Here is a 26,846-nt window from a genome sequence, read left to right as displayed (position 1 = left end):
GCAGAGTGCTCAGCGGTTGCAAAATGCAAAGGGTGTTTATGTTTGTTGTTGACGCTAAATTTGGTAATTTTTTGCAATAGTACGGTAATTGTTGTGGCCATACAAAAATTGATTTGTTAATAGAATATTTGCTCAACCTTCTTCTTTAGTATATTAATTGCTGTTCTCAGTATCTGGCAGTTTGAAACTCAGTTTTGGTTATGCCTCGAAAGCGAAGAAAACCTCAAAAGCAAGGAAAGAGACAAGAAAGGGTTTGTATGGTTGATCAATTAATATCATTTTAAAAGTTGATCCAGCTAAGTGTTTTACATACAGTAGAACTCGGTTAATCCGGATTCGATTTGACCGGCGATTCCATCCGGATTAGGCAAAGATCCGGATTAACCGATGACGGTTTTTATCAAGCCTGACGTTACCTAGATAGAAGGGTATCGGTAAAAATCACCGAAATTGAACGTATTAGTGTGGTCATCTGCCAAATTCCGAGACGCGCGATCACCATATTAGCAATAGAATTCTTTTGAAATGCAGTAGCCTATGCATGTAAAACGATTGTATTTGTAGACTCTGCGTCTAACGCAAGAACACACTGGCAAAAGTTATATCTTCAGACATGCGTGTCGGAATAATCTGTAGTCACTCAAAACTTTTGAAAACAGTTACGGAAGACGAGTTTCTTTGGAAAACTTACAAAAAATCAAACAAAGTCCTATTGAAAAAACATCATCGACATACCGCCGAAAATTCCACCGACATCTTTTCAAGTTACAGTACGAGTTTGGGCATTTGCGCACGAATTTTGCGTTAGGAGGGATTACTGTTCATGAAAAGAAGAAATCCGCAATAATTTATTGCGTCACATTAACGGAACAATAGATAAGAAATTTCTCGCAATAAGCCACGTTACGTTTTAGCATAAAATGGCAAAACTGTCTGGAAAATCCGGATAAAGCGATAGAGAAAGCGCAACTTTTGTCCGGAATAGGCGAAGATCCGGATTAAATAATCCGGATAATATGAAGCTGTTTCTTAAGAAAAAGATTACAAATCATTTGTACTTCCAATTTCATCCGGATTAGGCGAAGATCCGGATTAACCGAATCCGGATTAACCGAGTTCTACTGTATTATCAACATTTCTTTATTTTTTTTCTAACAAGCTTAGTTTACATCTCAAAGCGCCATGGTTGACTATTTTTTTTGCAGTGACATCACAGCTCTTGAATTGCATTAATCTGAAGATGACTAGCTTGCTTAAATTTAGGGTTGAAAGCAATCTTAATAGCAATTGTTCAAAAAATAGTCTTTCTGGCTTTTTAAATTGTATTGTACAATAAAAATTGGGTGCTGGTTTAGCATCGGCCGCCTTGGTCAGTGACATCATAAAAATGTGTGACATCATGCAAAAAAACGCAACTACTTTTAGGAAGGGTGCAAAAACGCGGAATAGAAGTAAAAACGGAATGGCTATTGATTTTTAAATATTTGTAGTAAATAGTGCCTCCAGCTTTCTCATTTCTGCTTATAGTGCCTCCAGCTTTTTCATTTCTGCTTAGATCGTTGGAAAGCACGATGCTTCATCTACCCGAATGAATTAATTGCCAAGGCGATTCCATCAATGTTCATCATAAGCTGCCACCCGTTTGCTGTGATCAGTGAATAGTGCCTCCACCAAATAATCCAAATATGCTGTAACTTTCTCATTTCTGCTCGGATTTTAACAATTTTCCTATCGTTGGAAAGCATTATGCCTCATCTATCCAAATGGATTAATTGCCAATTTAAAGTAGGCATTATATTTATGTAGCGCTAACTTAAACTACCAATTTTCTACCAATAAATTAAACTACCAATTTATAAACTACCAATTTTGTACCAATTTTCAGCAATTCATTTTTTACAATAAAAATACCAAACCAACACAAATGTCTTGTTTTATTCATCTTAGACGAGTCAATATACGGAAAAAAGGCACCTAACCCCAAAAAAATTGATACAAAAGGTTTTTCAACGGATTCTGTTACCAATGGGCATACTAAATAACATACTAAAAGTCTACCAAAATCGGATTCCAAGAAAGGGGTCATTTTCAAGAAAATGTACGGCGTATTTCTAAATTATTTTGCCTATTGGGTAGATGGTGGTATTCAAGTTGTTATTGTTCTTGTGTTTGTGACATCATAATCACATGAATGCGTGCATAGTCGCATCACAATGCAAGCAAAGTTATCTTTGTTCAAGTTTAAAAGATTTATTCAGGCAAAGTCACTCAGGACTGCCAAAGCTTGTTTTTTTAATGCACTTCTGTGGTTTTATTTTTGAGTCTGGGGTTTTTGGACCATAATTTATAGGCTTTCATTTTGCTATTTTTAGGATATGAGGCATTCCATTATCATTCAACAAATTTTAGAAAGAAATGTAACCACTAGGTTTCAAAAGGTGTTGGTTTTGATATATTTTGTTGTGTTCAAAATTTGAACTTGGGCAAAAAAAAAATTTTGAAAATCGGACAAGTGGTTTTTGAGATATCGCGTTTTGAAATTTTGTTGCTGTCACTAGGTGGCACTGTTGATGTTGCCAATGTTTTTTTGATTTTAGGGTTATATTTGGGGTAGAAAGTTGGTTGAAGTGTCTATTCCACCATTTTTCATAATGCAGAATTCAAAAATGGTCTCAATTTTAGTCTAAAAGCATTAGCTAAGGAGTTATGGGGCATTTAAAAAAATTTGGGAGACCACATGCCAACCCTCAAATTGTCATGTGGGTAACGAGATATCCCGAAAAAAATTCTGTTCTTGAAAGTTTCTTGCATATACTTCATGATAGTATAACATTTTTTTATGAGACTTTTGTCCTTTTTGCACAATGCAACCTTATATCAAAGATCTATTAATGCAATATTTGAATGATGCTTGCTTATGACGTCACAATAACAAATTACAGATTTCCGCAAAAAACTTTTTTTCATTGTGAAAATTGCCCGGGAAAACAAAAATTGACTGCAATTTTGAAACAAGGGCTGGTTTTCCTGAGCAATTTTCACTATGAAAAGAGTTTTTTGGGAAAATCTGTAATTTGTTATTGTGACATCATAAGCATGCATTATTCAAATATTGCATTAATAGATCAGACTGAGAAACATCCTTAATAGATCATTAATAGATCATATAACTTCTCATGCAAGTCTTTGATAAAAGGTTGCATTGTGCAAAAAGGACAAAAGTCTCATAAATAAACAGTATATTATCATAAAGTATACGCAAGACACTTTAAAGAACAAAAAAAAATTTTGGGATATCTTGTTACCCACATGACAATTTGGGGGTTGGCATTTGGTCCCCCAAATTTTTTTAAATGCCACACAACTCCTTAGCTAATTCTTGTAGACTAAAATTGACATCATTTTTGAATTCTGCCTCATAAAAAATGGTGGAATAGACACTTCAACCGACTTTCTACCTCAAATATAACCCTAAAATCAAAAAACATTGGGAACATCAACAGCGCCACCTAGTGACAGCCACAAAACTTCAGCACGCGATATCTCGAAAACCGCTTGTCCGATTTTCACAATTTTTTTTTTGCCGAGATGCATTTTTCGCATATTATGACATATGCTTTAGTCATCAAAATTGAAGACTTAGTCGTTATTTGGATTTGTTGAATTATAATGGAATGCCTCATATTTTAAGTGCTAAAACGCTAATAGTGTTAAGAAAGTTAGTTATAAAAAAAGCAACATTTTTTCGCGCCATCGACGCGATATTTGCTGCATAGTTTTATTTTGACCATTCTGGAGCAACATGCTAGTTGCAAGAGTTTTGCCAGGCGTTCTATTTTCCCGCCGACTTTGGCTAATTTGGCGTTTTTTGTACACAATCAAGCGGTATTTTCGGTGTTTTTAAAAGCTGGGGCTTTTTGTTTGGATCTTGTTTCATGTTATCCGTCGCAGCAGCCAGTTCTGGGCAGGCCTCAGCTCAGATCTCGTCATTGAGACGACATTGATGAGGTCGTTGAAAACCACTGGGGGTCATGACGCACGGAAATGGAATGGATGAAAAGCAGAGAGCCCTTTGGACCATGTCCATTGTCCTGGTCCATAACATCAGAATACAACATCGCTATGCAAGAGTTTACAAACTTGTCATTTACGACATCTGAACAGCACAAGGATTCAACAAAGGCAAGGATGAAAAGGGACGCTGCTGACCTGGAGAAGATCAGTTCGAAACTTGTCGTATGTTCACCTTTCTTGCAAGATGCTTCGTTAAGGAACGTTGTCACTAGTGTTGTAGCCGATGATAGTGTGAACGTGCACGAATATGAGACTGTTGGACAAAAAATCTTACAAAAAATGACAGGACAACCTGTATTCGCATACTCATTCAGTAGAAAGGATAAAGCCAGGACCCTTCGGAAAAAATCTGCTATCAAGGTCGCTCCTGATCGAACCATTGATACTGCACTTCTTTTTCAACGCTTCATAGTGGTCTCCCAAGCTGGACATCTATCACTGGAGGAAGTTATTTGTTATGAGCTTAGTCCTTTCCCTTCTGCTCTCTTTGAATCGAGACATGTATTCCGAAAAGCTGATAAGCCACAGTTAGCACACGCGATCTGTGATCAAGCAAGTAATGCAATCCTACATTCTGTGCAAAAAACGGAGTGCCACGTACTTGATGGCGGTTCACTCCTTCACCGCATACCATGGCAGCGTGGACAAAGCTATGGTGAAATAGCACGGTCATATGCTGATTTCACCATCCGGCAATATGGATGGTGAAATCAGCATAAACTTCGGAAACAAAATTGCACCGTGGTAAATGCACCTGGGGATGCTGATGTAGAAATTGTGAAGGCCGCACTGGAGACATCTCTTCTCCAGACAACAACGCTGATTGGAGAAGATACCGATCTCCTTGTGTTAATTGTTTACTATGCACAAGAAGATAGTAAGGGCCTTTATTTCAGGTCAGACAAGTCCAAAGCTCATGGCAGTACCAAAGTATACAACATCAACCGTTTGAAAAAAATCTTTGGACATGACATGTGTTCTGAGTTGATATTCATCCATGCCATGACTGGTTGCGACCAATGATGAAACCAAAGACTGGCTGCTCTCTAGTAGCCTTCCAGTGTAGTCCGGGAACATCGTGAATCTGGGATGGTAAAAGGATAGACCCTCGGCCCCAGACGCTCACACGACGACGACGACACTACGTCTCGGATATTCGGTGTTGGCAAGAAGACTGTTTTTCGGAAACTTGTGCAAGGAGATCCTGTTTTTCGGTCTTGTACTAAAGCATTCACTGCCCCAAACCAGATCACAGAGATAATCGATGACCTTGGGTGCCAAGTAATGGCTGTCTTCTTTGATGGCCAGAGCACAGACTCCCTTGCTACAATGCGATACAACACCTTCACTCCTTCAGCAAGAAAGTTGTCTCTGCTTCATCATTTGTAACGCCCGAGCGTCTGCCACCAACTGAATCTGCTACCCAATTTCACTGTCGTCGAGTTTACTACGGTACCAGATAATGGTTTGGATGGGAAAAGCAGAGAGTGAAAAGATGGATGGGATGGGAAAAGCAGATTCCACCCCATGAATTGGGGGTGGAATCTGCAAAAGAATCGGCTCATCCCACTTATGTCAAAAATGAAGGCTGCTCCAGACAGTCTCTTGAAGGTCATTCATTGCAACTGCTCCACTGCCTGTAAGACACTCCGCTGCTCCTGTAGAGGATACGGACTACCATGTAGCCTACCGCTGCATGTGGACCATGCCAACTGCAAGAATGTGACAATCCACATAACAAGTTTCTTCTAGACGAGTCGGAAGATGATGAATAGAGACAGCCGTAGGCAATAAGACAACAAACGGGCTGATCACCCTGGTTTACGATTTACTGTACCTTTGTAGCCTACTGTTGTAATTCCGATGATTTTCTGAATGTGTCTGTCCAGACTTTAATGGTACGCCATTCTTTAAAACAGATTAATCCCCTGTATTCATCTATTGTAGGAGCCCAAGTATGAGCCTCCTGTTGGTTGCAGTTTTTCTTAGATGCCTGTATTGATAGTACCTGTTATGCCGCAGGTAATATGCTGTTATGAAAATTACATCTTATTAGGGGAGATTGGGGATACTACGGACGGATTTTCGAGTATTTGTTTTCGAAAAAATGTTTTATTTTAAATTGTACTGGAAACCATTTTTCACCAATACATAATATGGAATTTATTCAGATAAAAAGTGAGGAGTTGTCTCTGAAAATTTTACCACTATTCGGCTTATCAAGCTACCAAAAGTATAGAAACTGAAATGTTGGAAAACCACTTTTCTCAAGCTCGTGTTACATAATGGAAGTCAAGATGATTTTGTTTGCGATTTATCTCAAGCCTCAAGTGAATTTGCTAATATCGTGCTCTGCTCTGTCTGATGTTCGCCTATCGCTGCGTCCGAAATGTCCCCGGGCTCCCCCAGGTCGTATATTATATACAATCATACGTATCTCAGCAGATAATCAGCCTATCGTAATTTAACCTATTTAATTCGATTCATTAACCCCAAAAACCTAGGGATAGACACCTAAACCGCCTTTCTAGCTTGAATAGCAATTGAGATATAGGCAATATAACATCCCGGCGGCCATCTTGAAAATGACCCTTTTCTGGAGGTCCGATTTTGGTAGACTTTTAGTATGTTATTTAGTAGGCCCATAGGTAAACGAATCCTTATAAAAAGCTTTTGTATCAATTTTTTTGGGGTTCAACCTTATATTGACTCGTCTATCTGTTTACTTTCACGTTTATATCTAATCCACAAAACGAGCAATCGTTATTCAAACGTAACCGCTCAATGAAGCTTTTTTGACAATTTTACTGACGTTAGAAAGCACGATACTGCATCTACCCGAATCAATTGGTTGCATGTCCAAGGTATACAGTATATTTATTTGCTACCTTAAAATTTACTATTATAACATCAATTACTCTGAAAGTGATATGACATTTGGACAACACCATGAACTCCAAACAGACTTAAGCAAAGATATCCATAAGCAGACAATAGGCAAAAAGTGTTTACTAATTCCCTTTAATTGAATCTTGCTTGAACATTTTTAATTATTCCAGACATGTTGGATCAATGTGCTTGGCCTACGCAGTTTTTGAAGTCAAGATTCAGTTGGTCAAGCAAAAATGGTAGGGTACACATTTAGCCAAACGCAGCAGCACCAGTTTTCAAAATTAAACAATAGAAACCCTTTAATGATGCAGAAATCAGTAGTCTTAACAGTATCAAATTTTACCTCTTGAAGCAGTTTAACATTGATTGGTACAAGATAATAAAGGTTAAGTTAGTGCTACATAAATGTAATGCCTACTTTAGACTGGTAATTAATGCATTCGGGTAGATGAGGCATCATGCTTTCCAACGATAAGAAATTGTTAAAATCCAAGCAGAAATGAGAAAGCTACAGCATATTTGGTGGAGGCACTATTCACCGATCACATCAAACTGTGGGCGGCTTATAATGAACACTCGAAATTGATCGCTTTGTGTTTGCATTGTTTTGGTAAAAAGCTTCGTCGAGCGGTTACGTTTGAACAACGATTGCTCGTTTTGTGGATTAGATATAAACGTGAAAGTTGTTAGGTTAATAAAGCAAGACATACTCTTTTAATTTGTGTTGGTTTAGTATTTTTATTTTAAAAATTTAATTGCTGAGAATTGGTACAAAATAGTAAAGTTTAAGTTAGCGCTAGATCAATATAATGCATATGTATACTTTAAACTTGCAACCAATTAATTCGGATAGATGCAGTATCGTGATTTCCAACGATGGTAAAATTTCTCAAATCCGCGCAGAAATGAGAAAGCTACAGCACATTTGGTGGAGGCAGTGTTCACTGAGCACATCAAACTGTGGGAGTCGTATAATGAACACTCGAAATTGATCGCTTTGTGTTTGCATTGTTTTGGTAAAAACCTTCGTCGAGCGGTTGCCGGTTACGTTTGAACAACGATTTCTCATTTTGTAGATAACATATAAACGTGAAAGTTGTTAGGTTAATAAAGCAAGACATACTCTTTTAATTTGTGTTGGTTTGGTATTTTTATTTTAAAAATTGAATTGCTAAGAATTGGTACAAAATAGTAAAGTTTAAGTTAGCGCTACATAAATGTAATGCCTACTTTAGACTGGCAATTAATCCATTCGGCTAGATGAGGCATCATGCTTTCCAACGATAGGAAAATTGTTAAAATCCGAGCAGAAATGAGAAAGCTACAGCATATTTGGTGGAGGCACTATTCACCGATCACATCAGACTGTGGGCGGCTTATAATGAACACTCGAAATTGATCGCTTTGTGTTTGCATTGTTTTGGTAAAAACCTTTGTCAAGCGGTTACACTTGAACAACGATTGCTCGTTTTGTGGATTAGATATAAATGTGAAAGTTAACATATGAATAAACCAAGACATATATACTCTTTTAATTTGTGTTGGTTTGGTATTTTTATTGTAAAAAATGAATTGCTGAGAATTGGTACAAAATAGTAAAGTTTAAGTTAGCGCTACATAAATATAATGCATACTTTAGACTGGCAATTAATCCATTCGGGTAGATGAGGCATCATGCTTTCCAACAATAGGAAAATTGTTAAAATCCGAGCAGAAATGAGAAAGCTACAGCATATTTGGTGGAGGCACTATTCACCGATCACAGCGAACGGGTGGCGGCTTATGATGAACAATGATCGAATCGCCTTGGCAATTAATTCATTCGGGTAGATGAAGTGCTTTCCAACGATCTAAGCAGAAATAAGAAAGCTGGAGGCACTACAAGCAGAAATGAGAAAGCTGGAGGCACTATTCACTACAAACATTTAAAAATCAATAGCCATTCCGCTTTTACTTTTATTCCGCGTTTTTGCACCCTTCCTAAAAGTAGTTGCATTTTTTGCATGACGTCATACATTTTCATGACGTCACTGACCAAGGCGGTCGATGCTAAGCCAGCACCAAAAGTTGTTTTGGAACGTATAATATATTGTAAAATTATAAATTTTATTGAAGTGCTTTGCTTAAAATGCTTGATGCAGTTCATTAGCCTATTTAAAGCAATGATCATTTTATAGACTATTTCTGTGTTAGCTCAGATAAAAACTGGTTGTTACATTCTCAACTCTGACACTGTTCTATGTCAAATAGGCTATGACACCACATGGGTGTGGCAGACTTGATGACCAGTTCAGTCCTTTAGCCTCTCCCATCATCATCAGCAAACAATTTAGTTCACATTGTAATCTTGTATGTTTTTTTCACATGTGTGCTGATGATGCAAAATAAAAGAACTTGAACATAGATAATTATGCAATTGCGTTATATCTTCATCTAGTAGTATTACCAGTATTTATTTTAACTTTTGTTGTGCAGGGTCATTACAAAGACATCGTTAAGGAAAATGAGAGCTATCAGCATTATTACAAGGTGTGTGTCTTCAGGGTTTTTTTTAAGGTTTGGTTTGGGTGACCGCTAAGTAGTTTTAAAAGACCGCAAGTGTTTCATTTAAATACCAAAAAATAGCCATAACTACATACAATCAACGCAACATAAAATGGATTTTTCGACAAGGCACAGCTTAAATGATTGTGACAGCGACCAAACAGCCTGCCCAACACGGCCGCCAAACAAGTTTGCTGCACAATCAAACAAAGTGTGCTTGTTGGTTTCTGCTTGTTATGTTTCCACACGTAAAAACTGATCATTATGCGCCATAAATCAGAAATAAACATTGACGAGTATCGAAGATGCACTTCTTTTGTGAATAACTCTTTGATTCAGCTGTTAGCTGTACCTCCACTTATTCTTTTTTCTGGACGTGAACTATTGATCGTAGGCTATATTCGTATTATCGACAAGACATAGCGAGAAACAACCATTACTTTTCTACTGTAGTTGCAAGTCCAAATTTTGGGAAACTGCTGGAGAAATTTGGGGTACCTTTTCGGTCCCCCAAAACACCTTAAAAAAAACACTGTGTGTCTTAATATCGTTAAAGGCACTATATAGCAGAGTTGCCAGATTTTTGTCACAAAAAGTAGCAAAATGGCTTTGAAAGTAGCCCAATTTATGCACTTTGTTTTTCTTTCAACAAAAACTACATTTTTTATTTAGCATAATTTTCCAACATGCCCCAATTGTAAGATATTGCATATATAGTATATCAGTTCCTACTGTACATTTAAACTTTGTAACCTTAAATTACCTTAGAAGCAAAAAAAATATTATATACAGTCAGTAATCGGAAAGATCACAAGAACTATCAAATACAATGGTTTATTTTTTCAGTGACTGTTTTGTCAACACAAAAATATTGCCTACTGTTTCAACCTATTTTAAGACTTACAAGTGAGCAATGATGGTAGCACAATGAAGACTAACGAGGAGAGTTTTGTGCTAGGTAGCGCTAACCAGAGCAAAACTGGTCATAAAATTGGTTTTAACCTCACTTCATTAGCTTCATTGTGATCGTTGCTGACTTAAAATATTTTAAGACTGTCACAGCTAGCCTCTATTAGGCTAATAAAATTTGCTACATAACTTAAACTCACTCCACCTCTAGTCTTTGTCTAATTAGGCCTAACTGTATGTTGTCTAAAGGTTTAGCCTACTAATTCAAACTTTGAATGGTGGGAGTAAATTTAAGTTATGTAGCAAAAACCCAACTCTTAAACATAAATTAACTTTTCTCAAATTAGGGCAGTAGCCTATTCCTTATCAGGCAACGCTATTGAGGCTATTTTTACACTATGTAGTGTAAATATAGCCTAAAAAATAACTCTATACAAGTATACAGTAACAAAATTCACACTTTAACAATAGCAACTACAGTAGAACTCGGTTAATCCGGATCTTCGCCTAATCCGGATGAAACTGGAAGTACAAATGATTTGTAATCTTTTTCTTGAGAAACGGCTTCGGATTATCCGGATCTTCGCCTATTCCGGACAAAAGTTGCGCTTTCTCTATCGCTTTATCCGGATTTTCCCGACAGTTTTGCCATTTTATGCTAAAACGTAACGTGGCTTATTGCGAGAAAGTTCTTATCTATTGTTCCGTTAATGTGACGCAATAAATTATTGCGGATTTCTGCTTTTCATGAACAGTAATCCCTCCTAACGCAAAATTCGTGCGCAAATGCTCAAACTCATACTGTAACTTGAAAAGATGTCGGTGGAATTTTCGGCGGTATGTCGGTGATGTTTTTCCAATAGAAGACTTTGTAAGTTTTCCAAAGAAACTCGTCTTCTGTAACTGTTTTCAAAAGTTTTGAGTGACTACAGATTATTCCGACACGCATGTCTGAAGATATAACTTTTGCCAGTGTGTTCTTGCGTTAGACGCAGAGTCTACAAATACATTCGTTTTACATGCATACTGCATTTCAAAAGAATTCTATTGCTAATATGGTGATTGCGCGTCTCGGAATTTGGCAGATGACCACACTAATGCGTTCAATTTCAGTGATTTTTACCGATACCCTTCTATCTAGGTAACGTCAGGCTTGATAGAACCGTCATCGGTTAATCCGGATCTTTGCCTAATCCGGATGGAATCGCCGAAATCGAATCCGGATTAACCGAGTTCTACTGTACTTACAAAAACCTCTGTCTTCTAACAAATGCATAGAGCGGATAGAGGCTACAGTACTTGGCCAACTGGGTACCGTAACTCAGCAAGTCACCCCTAGGCCCTATGCTTGGAACAGTATCATCACGCCATTCTTACCAAAAAGAGAAAAAATGCTCGAAAGTGAGATACGTGATGTCAGTCGATTATTCTGTAATTCCACTTTTATTTTTGTTCGGCATTATAACTTAAGGGAAGTAAAAAGTAGCTCAAAAAGTCGCAAATGTCAAAAAATCGCAAACCTTCAAATTCAAGTCGCGAAGCAAATTAAAAGTAGCCCAATCTGGCAACTCTGCTATATAGCATAAATATAGCCCCAATAGTGTTGCCAGATAGGGAATTCCCGTACACGACAACTGGACGAGTCAAGTGGGCGACGAGCCAAGTGGGCGACGGACCAAGTGGGCGACGAGCCAAGTGGGCGACGACCAAAGTGGACGACGGAAGCGAAAGTTTAGCCGTTCGGAAAAAATATGACTTTTAATTTTTACTATAAAATACAATGATTGATTTGTGGAAAGGATGCAATGAGAGTTCTCACGCTGAGTTTCACGAAGCATTAGAAGCAACATTTTCATTATTTTTTGTAGCCTAGTAATACTAATAGCGCTTGCTGTTTGATGTTAATTGTTAATTTGCATTGTGACATCATCTTGACACATTATTTTGCAATTTGCGGCGTCAGGGTTTATCGTGAAGCTTAAGAGAAACCTCTCAGAAAAGAGACAAACGAATGGCTAAAGAGTGGTTGAAGTCAGTTATGAACGTTCCCTAACCGTTAATCAAAGCTTGTCAGTATAAAATATGATTTTTAATTTTTACTTTAATTTACAATGGTTGATTTGTGGAAGGGATGCAATGAGAGTTCTCACGCTGAGTTTCACGAAGCATTAGAAGCAACATTTTCATTATTTTTTGTAGCCTAGTAATACTAATAGCGCTTGCTGTTTGATGTTAATTTGCATTGTGACATCATCTTGACACATTAATGTGTCAAGATTAATGTAAATTTTGCGGCGTAACCCTGACGCCGCAAATTGCAAAATAATGTGACAAGATGATGTCACAATGCAAAGCGCTATTACACAAAAAATAATGAAAATGTTGCTTCTAATGCTTCGTGAAACTCAGCGTGAGAACTCTCATTGCTTCCCTTCCACAAATCAACCATTGTATTTTAAAGTAAAAATTAAAAGTCATATTTTTTCTGAACGGCTAAACTTTCGATTCCGTCGCCCACTTTGGCCGTCGCCCACTTGGCTCGTCGCCCACTTGGTCCGTCGCCCACTTGGCTCGTCGCCCACTTGACTCGTCGCCCAAGTGGGTATCGCCCACTTTGTCTCGCCCAGTTGTCGTGTGCCGGGGAATTCTGCCCTAGTTTGAGAAAAGTTTAAAGCTGTTGAAAACAAAAACTTGTATTTTGGAAATTTTTAGTCCTGTGCAAAGATCAAAGCCCTAACCTTATTCCTAACTTTAACCCTTACCTTAACTCTTCCTAACTTTAATCCTAACTCTGGCAACACCTGATTGTAACCATGGCAACAAGTGTGTAAAAATAGTCACTTCCATCTTTAAATTACTTGGTATTTATGTTAAATTCCTAGCTTAACAAATTTTCTTTCCTACATTTGAAAAGAAACATCAACACATCAATGTTTTGAAGCATTGTTGCTATCCAGTACAGCAGACTACGTTCTACAATATATATATATATTTTTACTTTCAGGAACAGGAATGCTTTGATATTTCTGAATATGATGCATTTCTTGATGCAATGAAACTCCCATTGCCGGCAGTATTTCGTATTACTGGTTATAAAAAGTATGACATTGGTGGTTATTTTGTGACAGTTTTCATAGTTATGAAATATTTAATTGAATTTTTAAGGAAATTTTTGTGTAATTTATGTGCTGTTAATTTGATTTCTTGCTATTTTTTCTTTTTATATTTAGACATTCAAAACAACTTCTTAAAAACATGAAGAAGCATCATTTTGGGGAAATGGTGGACCTGAAAATAGATGACGAGCCCATCAAAACTCCAGCCTCATTGCCTTGGTATTTTTGTATTACATATGCCTTAAACCATAATTAGTTTGCTATTCAACATCCGTTTGTCCTTTCAGTTGTTGAGACCTAGCGTTTGTTTCCGCTAACAGGGATCCACCAGTTTTGCAACCCTTTTGCCATGCTTCACTGTTGGTAGGGTTGATTCTGCTTAGGTTCCTTGCACTGATGTCATCTCTCACCGACTTTAGCCATCTTTTTTTGATCTTCCTGCTTTCTTTCCCTGGACAGAAATCTTCTTTGCCATCACTGGCACTTTTTAATCAGACATGTGTTCCACATGCTGCCCATTGCCCATACCATCGCAAATGGTGGCTTCTAGTTCTAAGAAACTTTCTGATGCTTTCTACTTCTGTCATCTTTCGAATACTTTTATTTCTAATTCTATCCTTCAAGGTTTTTGTACACATCATTCAAAAGCATTTTCATTTCTGTTGTTCCTATCCTGTTTAAATCTTCAATCCTCATGGCTCATCCTTCAGCTCTGTAGCACATTGCACTTCTCACGCATCTGTTGTTCCTATCTTGTTTAAATCTTCAATCCTCATAGCCCATCTTTCAGCTCTGTAGCACATTGCACTTCTCACGCATGTTTTATAAATAATGCCTTTCATTTTCTGGGAAAGCACTTTTCCACACATAATCCCCGACACTTCCTTGATGTTTTTCCAACCAGCTCTTATTCTTGCTATTGAATCTTGCACTCTTCCAATCAGCTTGCAATTAACTTGAATAAATGATTTGTTTGTATTGTATCAGCACCCAGCCAGAAAATCAATCACCTTTTACATTGTTTTTTTTTTCCACGAATGCAGACGTTGAATCAAATGCAAAAAGTGATTGATTTGCTGACTGGTAACGTGGTAAGTGTTTAAATGATAATCTGTAGTGAGTACGGATCTTGCTTTCATATTTCTGCTTTGCACTCAGCAATGGAATGGATTCAAAGTAACAATGAACCTGACTGCTGTGCCACTATAAGGCAGCACTGACACTGTCTGCTTTGTATAGCACTGAGAGCAATGCATATCTTCAACAGATACAGTTCTATATAAAAACACATCTTTTTACTTCAATCAGTGATGCAGCTGATAAAACTTACCATTTTTGTCCAAAAACAACTAAATTGTTCGTTTAAAGTCTAATCGACTTGTCAGTGTTGGCATTCGTACCAAAGAATATCATACCGTATAATTATATATAATAATATTATCATATTCCAAATTAGGTGTACCTCCACTGGTGGGGGTGGACAATGCTTTCCTGGCAGCAATATCTTCACCATTTTTCTCCGTCTCATTCTGTTCATTGTGTATTCCTTTTGTATTCCTTCATTGTGTATTTCTGATATTTAAATCGTTCATTGTATGAATTACAACCAAAACTCAAAAGCTTCTGTGGCTTCCCCTTATGAGACTATGAATTATTTTGCATGCAGGTATCCTGACGAATTGGCATGGCAGACAAACTTAAACAGAACCCAGATCAGAAAAGCACCGCAATTGCAGAAGTTTCATGCGTTTTTAATTGCCGAAACTGAGAGTGTGAGCCGCTATCAATATCATGCTTTATGAACATTAACAACCCTAAATAATTTCTTATGTTGCATAACATCTAAAAGTTGATTAGCACGGCTTGTGCAGAGACAACCAAGAACCAACCCGAGTATTTATCTTCAGTTGTTTTAACCAAACACGCTGGTAAATTGCAAAAATTGTGAAACATATTTTCACAAATTAACTATAAATTAATGATACAGGTTTTGAAACGCTGTACTTTTGTTTTGCCAAAATTTTCAAGCCATCATCCAATTTCGATCTCAATCATATTTTGTCACTTCTAGACCTCTGCTATTTACTTATCATGTGTCGTTTTCGTTATCATGGTTACAAATAGGGATGGGCAATTCAGAATAACTCACTATTCCAGAATTATTCCGGAATACTAAACCGAATCCAGAATCGAATCCAGAATACCAAATCCTATTAACTTCCGGGCTCCAGCAACACAAAAAGTAAAAAATTTCAGACACAAAAGCTACACAACCAAAGTAAATGTTTGTTGCAATGCAACACATTAAGGCATTCTAAATGACTTCCAGCCAAATGGGAGCAGTTTTGCCAGATGATGGAAGCCGCTTGGCAACAAAAAGTAACTAAAATTTCACCAGATATTTAAAACACCCTAAACAGGCCCGTAACCAGCCGGGGGCCAGGGGGCATCGCCCCCCGCCCCTGAAAAAAATTCGCCCCCCTGGCAAAATCCCAACATTCTCGAGCAACAGCTACAATTATAATGATTTTGCCCGAAAAAATTTTTCGGCCCCCCCTAAAAAAAAATTGCCCCCCCTTGCTCTGCGGTCTGGCTACGGCCCTGACCCTAAATAAAGCAATTTCGCTTAAATACAAATAGTTTTTAAGACATAAAACACCGCCATCATCCATATGCAAACCTCTTGCAAAACGTTTTCTATACGAGCAGGGATTATAGCCTATTGCTAAAAAGTTTAAAAAAATTGAAAAAACTTTCTTGAAAAAAATTGAGTAGGGAAAATTTCACCAGATTTCACCAAAAAGTTATCTGGTTCCAATGTCAAAAAGCTTGGCAATAAAGACCTCTAAATTTCACCAGAATTTTTTAATTTGATATTCTATTTCCCCATCTGGCAACGCTGAACGGGAGCGCAGCTTAGTTTCCGTCAAGCCGCGGTCGAAAAGAATCGCTCGGAAGATGCTGATGTGGCAGGTATGCTGAGGTGTTTCAGAGCCAACTCCTTTAGCAGGGTGCATCCAGTCAAACTATCGCAGAGTCGCATACGCACGTGGATTGAAAAAAAGCATTGCACGATTGTGCATGTGTACAAAGCGTGAAGAAAATTGCACGCTTAGTTTCTTTGATTGCTCATGCGAGCGAGTGACGTAAAGTTGCATGCGCCGTGCGCGCACAACGCGTGCACAATGTTTTTAAACGTTTGCGTGCGTAAACCACACTTTTTTCAGTTCACTGTCTCCAGCTGACAGCTTGCACAAAACTTATGTATATCTTTAAAACCGAATCTTATTACCCGGTTTTATTGCCGTTTTGGATTTGGATAGTTTAGGATCCGAATCCTTCTGGATTCGGTATTCTGAATTGCCCATCCCTAGTTACACATAACAAGCTAAACCAAAAAAAATGCAATTTATATGTTTCATCAGTCATCAGCAATGGTAGTAAGATATGTGTTTTGCGCGCAATATTAGTTTTTGCATTTTTTAACTTGTGGATGTTTACAGGGCCACATCACTCGGCAAGAAGCAGTGAGCATGATACCTCCCTTGCTATTAGATGTACAACCACACCATAAGGTTTACCTAATATTTATTTCAATTTTCCGTTTGTTTGTTATAGCTTGGAATGGTAACCTGCATCAAAAGAAATGCTTTTTCATATTCTTACGTAGACCTTTTGGCGTTTCTTTTAAGAATTGTAGTTAAACTTGATAATATAAAGCTGACAACAGTAGCACAGAAATATTCTGCCGTGATCACTGAAGACAATGTGTGAATTATGTACATATCTAGCTTGTTAATCAGTTTTTTTCACATTGTAGAAAAGGCTGATTTGCTGATAAAGTGTCTTAAAGTTAAATTGCAGGGAAGTGGGCTGAGGGAAGACACTAGAAACTCATATTTTGTATGTGCTTGTAGGTTCTTGACATGTGCGCTGCCCCTGGTTCGAAAACTGCCCAAATCATTGAATTGCTTCATCAAGACGACGCAAAGCCTGTACCTGGTGAGCACAGTAGAACAACCACCGTTACTTTTATATGATACTGTGACTTCGATTATTTGCCATGCAGTGGCTGTCAATTTTGAATCCTCCATCTTGTTTGTAATTTTCACCATTTTGTTTGTAAATTTTGGCTATGTTGTAGCAATGTTCATTAGTGGTTTTTTAAGATTCACCTTCATATTTTACACAGTTTCTATCTTGTCGCACGAAAGCTAAAAAACGTGATATTCTGAAAAAAGTAATGGCTGGTAGTCAGAACCAGAACATCAAAAATGTTTTGTTTGCATACTTTTATTAAAAAGTAAAAAATTGATTGAGTTTGAATGGTGGCATTTTTTGCAGACGGTCTGTGCATTGCAAACGACAAGGATAACAAACGGTGCTATATGCTCGTGCACCAAATGAACAGGCTGAACAGCCCCTCGACCATTATTGTCAATCATGATGCATCTACCTTCCCAGAAATATATTTGAAAGATGTGAGTTTTATTGATGGATTTCTCATTCTTTTTCTCTGCCAAGATGTTACCTATGCAGGGGCGTAGCCAGCCAAAAATATCGGTTGGGAGAAAAGAAGTATTATGGCACATATCAGTGAGCCTAACAACGAGTTGGCGAAAGTACTCAGCGGGGATCTCAAGTTTTTGGAGTCTCCTCCCCCAAAAACTTATGAAAACATCTTTGAGTTGCCCATTCTGAGAGTACTTTCAGCCTTAATCTAGAGTAAAAACTTGTCAAATGACTGTGTAACCGAAATTGAAAGGATTATTAAAAATATTTCTGGGGGGAGAGGGCAATTTTTCGCCTCTGTTCCTATATAATATAATGGTGCGTGTATTGATGCCTTTTGCATTGCGATTCAATTTAGTTTAACAAAATGTTTTACGTGTGTGTGTCTGGAAAGTTTTACTCGTGTAAAGTATAATTTCGCAAAGAAAACGTTTACAAAAATGTATGCTTCACTTTCCAAAGCTAAAAGTGTATGTTTTTTGACATTCTTATTTCAATTCACGCCTAACAATGTGCGCAGGACAAAGAAGGGGAAATCCCTTTGCGATATGACCGAGTCTTGTGTGACGTGCCTTGCTCCGGTGATGGAACGATGAGAAAGAATTCAGATGTTTGGACCAAATGGAGCATAGCTAACTCCATCTACTTGCACGGGTGCTGAGTTCGCTTTTCGTTTTTTACATCGATTTTTTTACATCTGCCTTCCAACGTTGGGTACTCACGGGTAGTTGCCACCATCCCATGAGTAGAACGTGTTATCAGTGGATTTACTTGTTAAGCAGATCTTGTCTTCATCTGCATTTTCACATTGATACAGGCCTCTAAGCTGTATTTTTTCCGGCGAGTAAGCATGGCCTACCAGATCTTCTCCCCGGGGCCAAATTCTCGCGCCCGGCAGCCAAAATTAAAAAGTCCATTAAAATTTGTGTTTTTAAAAATTCGTTAATTGATATCGTGTGTTTGTGTTCACTCAGAGAAGAACAAAGCCAACAAGGCCCTGAAACATATTTGCAGTTGTATTCAACTCCACTGCTTCCCAAGGGTAGAGCTAGTCTTCGACTTTTTATAGGTCCACTCTCAGACTTTTTGCGAAACTTTTATTAGCAAAATTTCTCGTCGGTGTGTGTGAGAGACTTTGCCTTATTTGTGAAAGAAGTTTGCAAATGCGAGTGCAGAGAAAAAAGATTCAAATATCTACGGGGTAGAGAAATGTTGACTTATGGAAGCCGGCGACCAAACATGGCCTACCGGCGCAGTAGTTTCGGAGGCCATTTGACGAATCTTGGCAGCAATGGCCGCAGGGAGCTTAGAGGCCTGTTGATACAGATCAAAGTGGGAAATTGGAAAACAAAACCTATCAACGATTATTGGCAGTTCAGAATAATAACAGTCAAACTCTTGATTTATTTCTATACACCACAAACATGTTGTGGTGACGATCCAAACTTTTGATGACTTCACGCACCGTGCCAAGTTGCTTTCTTTATCGCTTTTACTTAGGCCTGAAAATATGACGCTCGTTGATCTAAGGTTATTTATTGCTGTCTTTCAGAATTCAACTTCGCATATTGATGCGGGGTTTGGAACTTTTAGCCACTGAAGGGCAGCTGGTGTATTCCACTTGTTCGTTGAATCCAATCGAAGACGAGGCTGTGGTGGCGGCGGCTATAAGCAAGTGTCGTGGTGCTGTGGAACTTGTACAAGTTGAGCTTCCAGGTCAGTTAACTATGCTGCAAGTTAGCAACAATACTAGCGCAGTCGAGTGGTGAGAGCCCTGGTTCGGCATTCAAAAGGGCACCGGTTCGATACCGCTCAAGGGCATGCGACTGTCTTCGGCAAAACGCTTAAAGCCATGCCTGAAGGTTGCCAGGAAGCGGAATGGCCCGTTTCGGTGAGTCCGATCCCTTAACTGGGGATTTTTTCAAATTTTTTTTAAAATTATTGGGTACCGTAGCCTAATTATCATTGCCGTTTTACGGTTAGGGGTTAGAGGTTAGAAACTAACCGAATCGGACTCACCGAATAGTAGCAGACCCCCAGGAAGATTGGCTTATTTTCCTTCCCGTTCACTTAATCTAAATCTTTAACCACCGGGTATAAGCCTGGATACGACAATAGTAGCATGTTGTCGTGTAATGTTGCCAGCTTATGTGAGCAATTTGTGTTTACAATTTACAATATGTTCTCATTAGTGATTTCAGTCGTTTTGTTTGCAATCATTTTGAAAAAAAAAACTTTTTTCTAAACAACTTTTGCCGAAACAGAGTTTTATACTTTACGTCCTGCCATGCTATTGATGAGCCTTCACTAAGGAAATAACCCGAGTTTCCCACGATTTTGGTGGAAAGAAAATTGTGTCAGTCGTCTGTTGCTGTGATCTCAATATTGAATGAAATATAACTATTTAATGCGCAACGCTATCAACCAAAGTTGCAATTTTTACATCGTTTCAGCGTCGCTGGACATCGAAACGATGCAAAATGCCTACTTTTCCGACAGCAAAATCCGTCATTTTTACATTAATGCAAAAATGGCAGATTTTGCTATCTGGGTTCCACCATTTTACAGGATTGAAGTGGAGTCCAGGCGTGAGTAAGTGGCGGGTTATGGACAAAGCTCAAACCTGGTTTGAAAAGCACTCCGATCTTCCTGAGGGTGTGAAACACATCGCGAAGACCATGTTTCCTCCAGAAGATGAGGACTTAGTTGTCACGATGAATCTAGACCGCTGGTAAAACTTTTGTGCTAGTTCTATGAGAGAGACAACGATTACTGTTTCAATGAAATCACTTTTTCCTGAGGACTCATTTTTCATCAGATATCAAGGTGTTTCTGCTGCTGCACTGTAAGCTTTCAGTAGACCTGTGGTGATTTTCTTACTTTTGTTCCTCCCCCAGCATGCGGTTATTGCCCCACCACCAGGACACTGGGGGTTTCTTTGTGTCCGTTTTACGTAAAACCGCCAATCTTCCATGGCAGAAGACGGATAATGTCAGAGAGGAATCCAAAGAATCTAACGAGGAAGCAAAGTAAGCTTTCATTGATTTCAAATGAAATTCAAGATTAAACCAGGGAGTCGAACCGAACCCGAACCGGATTTTTGTAAACCGGTTTTGGTGCGATTTTGTCTGAACCTTAACCGGAACTGAACCGAAAATTTGAGTTAGCTTAAACCCTAACCGAACCCGAACCGGTTGAAAAAAGCGGTTCACTCCAGCATTACGTCATTGTTCGCATTGTGGTAAGTGAAGTTGTACGTAGCATGTTGTTATCTTGGAGGCCACATTGTACGGATGAATTATAGTCTATTCCGTAACACACGATCCACTATCATCGATGCTTTGGAGAGGAATTTTTTGAGGTAAACAACTTCTGTTCTGTGACATCATAGACAATATAGTTTGATTGTAACTTGTGCAACAAACAACAAAGGCAAGTTAATTGAGCAAAGCAGTGTTGAGATCAGTGTTGCCAACCTTGTGGTTTTCACGCCCAATTGGGCTAGTTAGTAGTTGGGCAATAGTAGGCCTAGGCCTAATTTTATCGGACCCGAACCGGAACTTATAAAACCGGTTTTAAGTTTCTTCGAACCTGAACCGGAACTGAACCAAATTTTGAAACAATCTTTGAACCAGAACCGGACCCGAACCGGAAAAATCAAACGGTTCGACTCCCTGGATTAAACGTGTTTACACTGTGCGTTGTTGAACGCGCTGCTTTTATACAAAATGTATCGGTCGAAAACTGACTTTCTCGGCTAGTTTTCAATGTTTGGTTTCAGACAATCCCGTAGTATATTTCATTATTTTATCCAGTAGCGCTCTGATAGGTTGCCTAATAATGCTCAGTTTGGTCTTTTTATGCTTTGAGATTTGTCTTTAACTAGAGGATATCTAAATCACGATATTTTGGTCTCCAAACACCACTTTATCGTCATCCGAATTTCGGTTTTGTCCTCAGTAGTGAGTGGTGGCCGATTCTTTCCTTGCACCGACTGTCTTCACTTCTATTCTCCATCTCGTTCTGTCGATTGCATCGTCTTCCTTCAGTACGACTTTGTCTGCCTTGTTTTTTGTCTTTTGATTTGTTGCAATCTCACTTGACTTAAGCCATCGGATGTTGTTACAGGCCTCCTCCGCGAAAGAAACCAAGGTGGGTCCCTGGATTCAAGGAAGATCCTTTTATTTTCTTAGGTGCCAGTGATGAGGAAATGACCACAACGATCAAGTGAGCAATATTAGTTTGTTATCGTAGTGAAAGAATTGGTATAGCAGACGCTGTGGAAATGTTTGTTGTTCAACATTGCAACATTTGTCATCAAATCGGCGATTTTGCTCTACTCAGGGCTGTGGAGTCGGGCGAAGAACTTACGACTCCGACTACCACGTTTATAACTAGCCTACTCCGACTTCAGTGTTGCCAGATTTACTGGCCATGTTTTTTTAATACACTGTCGTTTGGATCATGGCTGTGTTCCATTCTCAATGCATTCTCACCAGCAAAATAAACTTTTAATAGAATTGCCCTTTTGTTTAAAAATTCTTCGATCATCTTTTCACAGAAAATCTGATGTACAATATCTGGGCACAATAAATTTTTCATCAGTAACTCAGCAAAGTTTCTCAGTGTTATGCTGATATCTTTACGTAATCCAGTAAGCGTTAATGCCGTAAGTATGCAGCCGTTTTGAATACTTTTCAATGTTATTATTACATCGATCTGCTGTTTCTCTATACTTTTATTCATTAATCTTCAGATCGTTCTACGGACTGGATTCCTTTCCATCTGACCAGGTTATGAGCAGAACGAAGCTTGGCAAGAAGAGACATCTCTATTTCGTTTCGAAAATCGTCAAGCAAGTTCTTGATAACAACATTGATTATTTGAAAGTAAGTATTTCCGATCATGTGCAGCCTTGCCTACATCGTTTTGAGATTTTATTTAACGAGTATTGTGTTAACCTGCACAGCTCGCATCAGCATACAAATTTCAGTATACAAATTTAATTTCAGTGCAGCAATTTGTTCATGAAAGGATGGTTTACGAAAGGAAATGTCGGGCGAAAACTATATGACTCCTCGATTTATAACTAGACGACTTCGGCTTCAATGTTGCCAGATTTTTAAGGGTTACCAAATTTATTTAAAAAATATTATTTTTTATTCATTTAATTTCACCAAAGTTGTGATTGAAATTAAAATGGCAAATTTAAAAAAAAAAGCTGATAAGAACAAACACTTCTATTTTCAGGTGAAGTTTTTGAGTGCTATACAGAAAACAAGAAACAATATTTTGAAAAAAATACAAACAAAATTTTTATTGTTTATTGTTTGTATTAAGTCGGAGTCGGTGTTTTTTCAACGACTCCGACTCCGGACACTCTAAAATCCCACCGATTCCACAGCCCTGGAATAAAGTGTACTCTAGAGCGTATCATGTTGAACAAAATGCATGGTGAATAGCCTCATTCAATTTTCACGAAACACAATGTTCAATAAACTGTTCATGTCGTTTGCACAAATGTCGTCAAATGTTGTTTGTATCAATCTTCAAACCACCATCCTTTCATTTCAATCTCACTCTGCTTCAGGTCATCAACACCGGTGTTCGTGCCTTCAGCCGATCGGACAACTCTCACCATGATCTCAAGTGTTTGTACAGGATCGTACAAGATGTAAGCTTTATATAGGTTATAATAAAATTAACAAAACATTGCAGCACCGTGCCTTTTTGACTATAGGTTTTGTTTGCTGAGAAACGCATTTCTATAATTCTGGAAGGTTCTACCGTTTGTGAGGAATCTTACTTGTGGGATGTTGGGACCATAACCTTGCCATGACTCCCTTTCGCGTATCCATTGCAATTACCATTGTAACGATTGGTAGCCCGTTGCTTGTTTTAGCCCGTGGTATAATTGGTGTTCAGTATTTTTGATTATATCCTTACTACCCTATACAATACATTTTCTGATGTTATGGACTGCCACTTGTCGTAAAATCATTTTGTTTGTACCTCTGCGTATGCTTGGCAGTTGATGATTTAGTGAACAAAAATGTGAGGGTGCCTAACTTGATGTCCTCTTTCAAGTGTGCATTTTGTGTCTTTCCAAAGCACGGCGTGAGGTGCCTTCGATAGATGTCGAACCCACGTCCTAACGGTTGTCATGGGGCATTTTATTTTTGCTAAAGAGGCTCATAACTTCTTCTTGTTTGTTGAAAATCTCACTGATTGAATTAATTGTTTTCTCCAGGGAGTCGAGTGTTTGAAGCCATTCATGACCAAGCAAGTGGTCGATGTCAAAATTGATGACGTTGTCAAGCTGCTGTCTGAAGAACAACCGCGATACGAAAGTTTGTCTGAAGAATTGAGAAGCCAACTGACACACAAAGGTGCCAACTTGTCTGCATTAGACGTGTTAAGATTTTATTACAACAGTTTAAACTCAGCTGGATTTTCAGTTTTGCGTTTTAATACAATTGTAAAATATTAAGTTTTTGCACTGTCATACATTAGTCACACCATATTTTTTTTTTCAATTGGAATTGGTGACTCTAGGCTTGTTATGTGATGTTCATTTTGGTTTAATAGCGGTGTTTCGCAATAATACAGCAGACCTTTGGAGTGTGGTAACTCTGTTTTGGCTGTTTTTGGTAACTCTGCTTTGGCTGCCAGCTGCACCTCTGCTTGATATTCCCAGAAATATAAAGCAGTGTTGTCGAGTAAATAACTCATCCAATTTGGGTAAAGAGGTTACTTTTTTCAATCATTAGCAGAAAAACAACCCTAGTTTCGTCTGCTAGAAGTGCTAATAATTAAAATAGATTTATTGATTTTTTTTAATTTCGCATTTCTTTGCAGATTCTGGAAGCATTGTCTACAAATACGAACCAGAAAATGAGTAAGTCCGGAATGAAATATTAACTTTTTGTGTTAACAATGACTACCTGTTGCATAATCAATAGTTTTGCTTGGAAAGGCTGATTAATACAATAATGACACACTTGTCATTGTTCTAGAATCTAGCATTTAAAATTTTGTGTACTCTTTTTCCTGTATCTTGCTGCGGCTATATCAACGATGTTTCCTCTTTACTCCCTTCACTTGTGCTCCTCACTTTACTCACAAAAAAAGTCAGTATCGATTTTAAAATATTGTCATGACCCACCGGGAATCGAACTTAGGCCAACCAGAAGCAACTGCGAGAAGACAGCAGTGAGCAGCCGGCACAATGGCCTAGTGGTTTGAATGCTCGTCTCTGCAAACTTAGCTATGGGTTCGGTAGCTGGTAGCGGTAGCTGGTTCGGTAGCTGGTACCGGTAGCGGTAGCTGTGGGTTCGATACCCTATTGGGTCATAGCAAAGACCTTCTAAAAATTGTACTAAACTTTCATTCCTGCTTAGCAGTCAGCATAGGAGTGGGCTTAGGTGCTTCCCCGACGTCGTTCGCAACCGCTGAGCTTTTTGCTCTCGGTGTCAAGCCCGTTGCCTTACGGGCTGAGTGAATTGCGTTCGGACAAGTAGGAATTTAAAAAAAAAAACGGCAGTAAATTGACAATTCCAGGTTAGCCTGGGAAGGAGCCCAAATCGCTAAACAAACAAACAAAACCAACAGCAGCAAGCGACATTGTCTTGTGTTCTCAAAGTTCACGATTGTTACGTGACAAGGTTTGGTTGAGTGATTTCCTTAATTGAATTTGTTGATGCTCAGGAATGCGGAGGTTTCATGCGACTTACTGATGTGTGGCTGGAGGGGCCACACGTCCACTCGGCTTTACATGTGCAAGAATGAAAGGATGCATTTTCTCAATATGATTGGCGAACCTGTTCCCGAGTACCTTTTGCCGAATAAGAACAGTCGCCGTTCCAGAGCCGAAGATGGATCAAAGAAAAGTGAGGAAAATTCTAAAAACGATACGAAAGAGGACACTGTTGCGGAATTGCATGAAACGGAAAATGGTCATTCGGAAACAAAAAATAGTGTTGCTAAAGAAGAAAAACTAACTGATGGCTGCAATGTTGTTGATATGGCTGTCGGCTGAATAAGCAAGATCAACATTAAAATTGTTATTGGCGCATTTTCACAGGTCTGTGTTTCTGTTGTGAAGCGCAGTGCCGTTTTAAATGTTTTCGAAAGTGGTGGTCGTGTATTGGTTTGTTGATTCTGAATAGCATTGGTATTTGAAAATTAAAAATACGATTGATAGAGGAATAGAAACAAGTTTCAATCGAGCAACAAGACCTAAAGATGAAGTTTGTGAACTTACCTTTACCAATAATAATTGAATCTGCAGTGAATGACATAGAAAGACGACAATGTGTTTCCTTTGGCGTATAATTAAAACTAGCAATGGCATTTTTGTTACGTATAACACTGTAATAACAGTATTGGTTATACGTCTCAACAACGAAGAAAGTCATTTTCACTTAAAATTTTAGTCGATTTGGCAAGTAGATTTTGATGCATTATTGTCTTGCAATAAAATGTCTCACTTGTTAAACCACAATCTGAGCTTGTAGATTTGACGTTGCAGACAGACCAGACCATAACGGTTTCAGCATGTGAGCATTGAATCAATGCAAATCGATAGGTTAAACGTAAAGTCATATAGCTTATTGCAAAGTAGGCCATACTAAGTTATTCTAGAATTTTAAGATTTGTTATAACTAGGGCAACCAACAGTCAATAAAGTCAAAATTTTTCTGCCTTGTTCAAAGTTTATAAAACGTCCACAAACTAAATTTCAGGCTGGCACGAAGAGAGGTTTCAAAGTTATTAAGTAAAAAAAAGTCAAATTTCATG

General features: G+C 38.3%; 1 protein-coding gene across 1 annotated transcript; it reads left to right on the top strand.

The window, feature by feature from the left end:
- The first annotated feature begins 8 nt into the window (after positions 1 to 8).
- LOC145769977 (RNA cytosine-C(5)-methyltransferase NSUN2-like) lies at positions 9 to 26,543 on the top strand. The gene is made up of 18 exons (XM_082581546.1): positions 9 to 251; positions 9,442 to 9,495; positions 13,424 to 13,518; positions 13,650 to 13,754; positions 15,202 to 15,307; positions 17,039 to 17,110; positions 17,453 to 17,537; positions 17,880 to 18,016; positions 18,568 to 18,701; positions 19,600 to 19,763; positions 20,616 to 20,778; positions 20,945 to 21,076; positions 22,176 to 22,274; positions 22,804 to 22,936; positions 23,638 to 23,721; positions 24,298 to 24,436; positions 24,906 to 24,945; positions 25,755 to 26,543. Exons 1-18 carry the CDS (start codon positions 201 to 203, stop codon positions 26,083 to 26,085), a joined length of 2,124 nt encoding a protein of 707 aa, XP_082437672.1. The 5' UTR covers positions 9 to 200; the 3' UTR covers positions 26,086 to 26,543.
- Positions 26,544 to 26,846: the final 303 nt, after the last annotated feature.

The sequence above is a fragment of the Aplidium turbinatum genome, chromosome 5 (assembly GCF_918807975.1).
Source record: "Aplidium turbinatum chromosome 5, kaAplTurb1.1, whole genome shotgun sequence".
NCBI classification, from domain to species: domain Eukaryota; kingdom Metazoa; phylum Chordata; class Ascidiacea; order Aplousobranchia; family Polyclinidae; genus Aplidium; species Aplidium turbinatum.
The sequence above is the reverse complement of the archived record's forward strand: the minus strand, read 5'-3'. Positions and strand labels throughout refer to the sequence as shown.